This window comes from Sarcophilus harrisii, chromosome 1 (assembly GCF_902635505.1).
Source record: "Sarcophilus harrisii chromosome 1, mSarHar1.11, whole genome shotgun sequence".
Taxonomy (NCBI): Eukaryota; Metazoa; Chordata; class Mammalia; order Dasyuromorphia; family Dasyuridae; genus Sarcophilus; species Sarcophilus harrisii.
In genome coordinates, this window is record NC_045426.1 from 312,897,266 (window position 1) to 312,904,863 (window position 7,598).

General features: G+C 35.6%; 1 protein-coding gene across 1 annotated transcript in view; it reads right to left on the minus strand.

Annotated features, from left to right (window-relative positions):
* The window catches only part of C1H16orf96 (chromosome 1 C16orf96 homolog), a 57,142-nt gene extending 54,615 nt beyond the window's left edge, over nt 1–2,527 (minus strand). Inside the window, exon 1 of the mRNA XM_031945499.1 lies at nt 1,811–2,527. Coding sequence (XP_031801359.1) covers nt 1,811–2,305 — 495 coding nt within the window. The 5' untranslated portion in view covers nt 2,306–2,527. The remainder of the gene's footprint in view (nt 1–1,810) is intronic.
* Nucleotides 2,528–7,598: the final 5,071 nt, after the last annotated feature.

Sequence of the window (7,598 nt, forward strand, 5' to 3'; positions counted from 1 at the left end):
CTTTTACATCCTCATGACACCCAACATGCTACTTAAATAATTAAGATACTCAATAAATATTTGTTATTTTAAATCAAATTGGAGAATGAGTTTGTCAAAGAATGTGCTCACTCTTCCTCTCTACCTTCTAGCTTCCCTCTGCTTCCTTCAAGTTCCAGCTAAAACCCTGCCTTTTACAAAAAGCTTTATCAATCCCTCTTAATTCTAGTGCCTTCCCTCTGTGGATTATTTCCCATTTATCCTGTATGTAGCATGTTTATACATAACTGTTTACATGCCATCTCTGTCAAGTAGAAACTGGACTTTTTAAGAGAGGGACTATCTTTCTTTGAATCTCCAATGTTTAGCACAGTGCTTGTTAGTGCTGATTGATTCAATTAGAAGATAAACAGCAAATTTCAGAAAACAATATTATGTAAGAAATACTCATTAGCTGGTTCAATGGGGATATCATAAAACAAGAGCCAATGAGGATTTATTATGTCTTTTCTGGACGATGGTAATCACGTCCAAACTGGTCTCCCTTTACTCCTGGGATGGATTTCCTCCTTCTGCATTGCCAGTTAGGGTAATTGGGCTGCAACAGAAGTATTCAATATGCAGCCCAGAAAACATCCCAGTTTGTCTTGGAACCAGATATTTTAAAATGTAATTGGGGAATATTTAACAAAATAATAAAATATAGATAATGTTACATTTTAAAATTAAGTCAAAGGGGCAGCTAGGTAGTACAGCGGATAGAGCACTAGCCCTGAAGTCAGGAGGACCTGAGTTCAAATGTGACCTCAGACACTTAACACTTCCTAGCTGTGTGACCCTAGGCAAGTCACTTAACCCCAATTGCCTTAGCAAAAAAAAAGAAAAAAAACACTAAGTCATTATGTGACCCCAAAATATTTTATGCATATACATATATATGTTACATATATATTTATATATCTCATTAGTCCCTGTTTCTATTTGAGTTTGATACCACTGAACTATAGCATAACTTTGACCACAGTCCCTCACTTGCTGAGATTTCAACATCTACCAGATAAAACACAAACTTCACAACCTCTACATAAGCTGACTCCAACTTACCATTCTTGTTTTTCTCACACAATTCTTCAAGCCCTCTGTTCCAATCAAACTGAAACAGGTTATCAAACCATTCTTTCTTCAAGTTCTATCCTTTCCCGACTCAATGCTATCCTCCATGCCTGGAATGAACTCACCACACCCATCTTTGTTCACATTACCTCTCTTTCTTTCTAAGGTTGTATTCAGTTGCCACTTCTACAAAACCTTCCCTGATCCTCCTAACTGAAAGCGATTTTTCCTTGCTCAAAATTGTAATAGCACTTTCTGGACTTTTCCTTTGTACTTTTCACACTCTGCTGGGTTCACAATTATTTATATACTATCCTGTCTTTCCTATCAGATTGTAAATTCTATAATAGTAGAGAGTGTGGTTTATTTCTATATACTCAATGTGTTGTACAGAGTAATAATTGGTGGCATTTATATAATACTTTCAGGTTTACTAAGCAACACATGCTATTTCATTTATCTCACAACAATCCTGTGGATTAGATACAATAATTCTTCTCATTTTATAGTTGAGGAAACTGAGGTTGACGGAGGTTAAATGACTGGGTCATACAACTAATAAATCCCTCAGGTCATATTAGAATGCAAATCTTGTTAATTCCAATCCCAACACTATATCTAACTATGCCATCCAGTAGGTGATACCTGGACATTTAACTGATTATAAGAGGGGAAGAAAGGAGAGGGAAGAAAACATTCAGTACAGACATGTTCTTACCTTTGTCATTCCTTCTTCATTTCCCTCTACCTTTTTTTTGAGCTTCAACATCTGCCACATATCTTTGGCTGGTGTTTTCAAAAGATGACTGCTTTCCAGCAGCTGCTCAGTGGAGGGCAATGCCTCCAGAAAGGCCATCTGTTTTTCCATTGCAGATAATCGCTGGTCAAAGATTTTGATGCTATCAAATTGTATATGGTATACTTTATTCTCTTCTCTCTCCTCTGACTTCTCCTCAGACTTAAGCTGGATGGGGCCAGATGGAAGGGAATCCCCCCCACTCCCTGGGAGAGCCTTCGTCAACTTTTCCAAACTGAAAGTAGATGAAAGGTAGTCCTCCTCACTCCCTGGAAGAACCTTCATCTGCTCTTCCAGCTTGAGGTGTTCTATGATGCTCTGCAACAAGATGTACAGGACACTGGAATTCAGCACCCCTCTCTCTGGGTCACCTATTGCGAGGTTCAAAAGATCCTTGAATTTAATGGCAAAGTTCATTCTGTTACTGGTTTAAAGGGAACTCCTTACTCTAAACACTCTGAGTAGACTCAGTGGGAATCTGTTAATTCTTACCTATTCTAATAGACCTATAAAGACAGGATAACATACTCTTGGTTAGTGAGTCATAGCCAATGCTGAAAGTTTCTGCATGTTGCTAGGATACCAAGGAACTTTTGAAAGTCTACTGGACAGACAGCCCAGGAGTCCTTTACAAGTTGCATGCCATTTAGGAGTGCTGGATTGGGAATCAGGAAGCATCAGTCCTCCTCCTTGACTCTGCTGTCTACTACTCCTTGAGTGATCTTGAAAAACTCTTTTAATCACTAGGCTTCTCATATTCTTCATCTGTAAAAATACCAGTGGTATTTGGTGTATCCTTAGTGCCTTTCTAACCCTAAAATTCTATGATTCTAAGTACACAATAAAGGTGATAGTGATACAGACAATGGAGCAGAGAACTCTAGAATGGCTACAAAAAAGTATATCTTAGAACAAGGAAATTCTGAATTTATGGGAAAGTAGATGAAGGAAAAATAACACCATAACACAAGTAAGATTTCTAGGGAAACTATCAATTCAATTACAGATTCCTATTCTAGGAGGACTGAAAGTTTTAGAAGGAAATAAAAATATGACCTTCCATACATATACACATAAAGATATATAATGTATGTTTCTGTTTTTTTTCTCTCAATATATATACATAGTCCTAAAATTGACTAGGTTGGGAGGGTGATGTACTTATTTAAGAGCTGAAGTGATTTTTTTAAAAATTTTTTTCTTGTATATTTATTTTTAAAATTTTTTATTAAAGCTTTTTATTTTTCAAAATATAAGCATGGGTAACTCTTTGACACTAACCCTTATAAAACTTTGTGTTCCAATTTACCCCCTTTCCCCAACCCCTCCCCTAGATGGCAAGTAGTCCAATATATGTTAAACATGGTAGAAATATGTTAAATCCAATATATGTAAACATATTTATTCAGTTATTTTGCTGCACAAGAAAAATCAAACCGGAAAAAAATGAGAAAGAAAATAAAATGCGAGCAAACAACAAAAAAAAGATTGAAAACGCTATGTTGTGATTCACATTCAGTTCCCACAGTCCTCTCTCTAGGTGTAGATGGCTCTCCATTACAAGACCATTGGAACTAGTCTGAATCATTCAGAATTGATCAGGGCAATAGCCATCAGTCCATGTCTTACTGCCTCAATAAAACAGTATCTTGTGGCTTACAGCTGCGTGTGAGCAGATGTAAATATGGGCAGACAACATAAAAAGAGATCTCTTCATTAGAACTGGTCTGAATCATTTCATTGTTGAAGAGAACCACGTCCATCAGAATTGATCATCATATAATCTTGCCAATGCCATGTACAGTGATTTCTTATTCTGTTCATTTCACTCAGCATCAGTTCGTGTAAGTCTCCCCAGGCCTCTCTGAAATCATCCTGCTGATCATTTCTTACAGAATAATATTCCATACCATTCATATACCATAACTTATTCAGCCATTCTCCAATTGATGGGCATCCACTCAGTTTCCAGTTTCTTGCCACTACAAAAAGGGCTGCCACAAACATTTTTGCACATGTGGGTCCCCTTTCCTCCTTTAAGATCTCTTTAGGATATAAGTCCAGTAGAAATACTGCCGGATCAAAGGGTACGCACAGTTTGATAGCTTTCGAGCATAGTTCCAAACTGCTCTCCAGAATGGTTGGATCTGTTCACAGTTCCCCCAATAATGTATCAGTGTCCTAGTTTTCCCACATCCCCTCCAACATTTGCCATTATCTTTTCCTGTCATCTTAGCCAATCTGAGAGGTATGCAGTGGTATCTCAGAGTTGTCTTAATTTGCATTTCTCAAAAATGATTTAGAGCACCTTTTTATATGACTAAAAAGCTTCAATTTCAAGCTGAAGTGATTTTATTTATTTTTTATTATATTATAGCTTTTTATTTACAAGATATATGCATGGGTATTTTTTCAGCATTGACAATTGCAAAACCTTTTGTTCCAACTATTCCCCTCCTTCCCCCCACCTCCTCCCCCAGATGACAGGTTGACCAATATATGTTAAATATGTTGAAGTATAAGTTAAATACAATATATGTATACATGTCTAAACAGTTATTTTGCTGTACAAAAAGAATCGGACTTTGAAATAGTGTACAATTAGCCTGTGAAGGAAATTTAAAATGCAAGCAGACAAAAACAGAGGGAATGGGAATTCTATGTAGTGGTTTATAGTCATCTCCCAGAGTTCTTTCACTGGGTGTAGCTGGTTCAGCTGAAGTGATTTTAAAAAGTCTTCTTCCCATTCCTTAGTTTCCCCTAAAAAAAAAAAAAAGTTTCTCCTCTTGAATACTTGATCATTAAAGCTACTGACAAAATACATTTTCTACTTAAAAGCAGCACTGGATCCAGAAAGAACAGTATTATGTCTATAGTAAGTGCTTTTAAAATGCTTCTTGACTTAAAATGCTTCTTAACTCTCTTGTTGCTGAAGGATACGGCCAGCCTTTAGTTCACTTTGAGAATGCCCAAAGCATAACCATATTCCTCATTGTTGTTAACTCCTCATCCTGTGGCTCAAGAAAGGTACACAGAGGTAGTTAGAAAATCCAGTTTATACTTGGAATTGGAATCAGGAAGACAGTTCAGATTCTGTTTCAGACAGTTGCTAGTTGTGTGACCCTTTGTATGCCCCAGTCTCCTTATCTGCAAAATGAGGATAATAATAGTGCCTCTCTCCCCCTCTTAGAGTTGTATTTCTAGAGGTCTTTATAAACTTTAAAGAATATAAATATAATTTATAAAGACAACAGGCTATTTCCTCTAAAGTGGAAAACTAGACACATTATTATTATTAATTTAGAGGCAATTGGGGTTATGTGATTTGCCCAGGATCCTTCTAAGGGGATCTTAGATCTAAGAAGGACTTAGATCCTTCTAGTTCCACTTGGCACTTTATCCATTCCACTATCTAGCTGTTTCTTAAATATATTTAATGGCATAGAGTCCTCATTTTTAGCTTTGAAGTATATGTCTGATTCAAGTTCCTCATAGTAGTATAAGTGTTCGGTTTTTGTACCAGATTTTCTTGATATAGAGCAATCTCCCAAATTTTTTGGTCATGTGTCCTAATCAGCAAATTTTTTAAAGCATATTATCCCAATATGCATATAAGCTTACTTATAAATTATATACATGCTTTATTATATCCTACACGATATATGTTATATATTATAAATGTACACACAATAATATATATTATAAAACTAACATAAAATGAGAATTTTAAAAGGATAAGGTAAAATTCAAATAATATTTAATCCTAGAATTAATAGGAAGTTACTGTCATTTATTAAATAAAAGAATAAAGCATTGATATGCTGGCAAACATTGAACAATTGGGTCTCATATTATGACCTTAATAATTTGCATTATTAACAATTTCTCCATGACTTTTTTAAGTCCAGACAATTAACAAAACAACAATTCAAGCCCCGATTTCATAGCATTGCTAATTTCTGATACACACAACAAAAGTTTAACAATTGATTCCAGTACAGCCACCACTGGCTCAGACTTGGACATTAGGAAAATCTTTGGCAGTTGGGAGAAGGATAGATTGGAGTAGGGAAAGTAGAGAGATCAAATAGTAAATGATTGCAATAGTCCAGTTTAAACGTGATAAGGGCCTGAACTACAGCAGTGATTGTATGAGCAGAAAGGAGACAGATGGGAGAGGTGATGTAGAAATAGACTTAGTGATTAACTGGATTCTCTACATCAAAGGACATAGAGGAGGACAATAAAATGTGAACTTGGATCTCTGCTAGCATGGTGGTGTCCACAGGAAAAATGGGGAAGTTTAGGGAGGGAAGGGAAAAGTGGGAACAGAAGTGAGTGCAAGGGATAATGTTGTAAAAAAATTACGTAGGGATATGTTCTGTCAATAAAAAGTTATTATTTAAAAAATGGGGAAGTTTAGAAGATTTATTGGCTAATATGAGAGCAGAAGGGTAGGGAAAATAATGTAATGTGATTTATGATAAAACTCATAGCCCATCTATACCTGTTTATTCTATTTATGACTCCTTCTCTCCCATTCAAAATGAAAAAGTAGGAGAAGGCATAAAGTCTGTCCTCCATGAGGTACCTGTCATAACCCCAACTGTCCTGAAAACCAAAAAGTAGGGAGACATATTTTTCATTTATTTCCCCCTACTTAATGGGGAATTACTACTTAATAATATTTTCTCCCAGTTACATGCACGTAATTCACTTACTATTTATTTATTATAAGATTTTGAGTTCCAATTTTTTCTCCCTCTTTTCTCCTCTCCCTCCTCCCTCAGATGGAAAACATTCTAATATAGATATTTATATACAATCATATTAAACATATTTACACATTAATTATGTTGTTATGTTGTTAACGTTATGTTTTTATGTTGTTAAAGAAGATTGAAACAAAAGGGAAAAAAACCCAAAAGAAAAAACAACCAAAAAAAAATGAAAATAGTATATTTTGATCTGTATTAAGAGTCCATAGTTCTTTCTCTGGATATGGAGAGCATGAAAATGATATCATCATGAGCCTTTTGGAATTGTTTTAGAACACGGTTTTGCTGAGAAGAGCTAAGTCTATCAAAGTTGATCACTGCACAGTGTTGTTGTTATTGTGTACAATGTTTTCCTGGTTCTTCTCACTTTACTCAGCATCAGTTCATATAAGTCTTTCCAAGTTTTTCTGAAATCTGCCCGCTCATCATTCTTGTAGCACAATAGTATCTCATTACATTCATATATGACAGTTTGTTCAGCCATTCCTCAATTGGTGATCATGCCCTTAACTTTCAATTCTTTACCAACATAAAAAGAGCTGCTAGAAACATTTTTGAAAATATGGATTCTTTTCTCTCTTTTATGATCCCTTTGGAATATAGACCCAGTAGTAATACTATTGGATCAAAGGAGTATGAGCAGTTTTATAATCCTTTGACCATAGCCCTAAATTTCTCTCCAAGATGATTGGATCAGTTCGCAGCTCCACCAATAATGCAATAGTGTTCCAATTTTTCCACAACTTCTCTAACCATATATCATTTTCCTTTTCTGTCACATTAGTCAATCTGATAGGTGCAGGACATACATTTTTCAAATGACACCAGAGATGCTGCTATTTTGGGTAAGTGGTTTTTTATTTGATTATAACTACCCTAAACAGTCAATGCCAGGGTCAGAAGTGGTGATTCTAGGAGCTTATACAACAGAG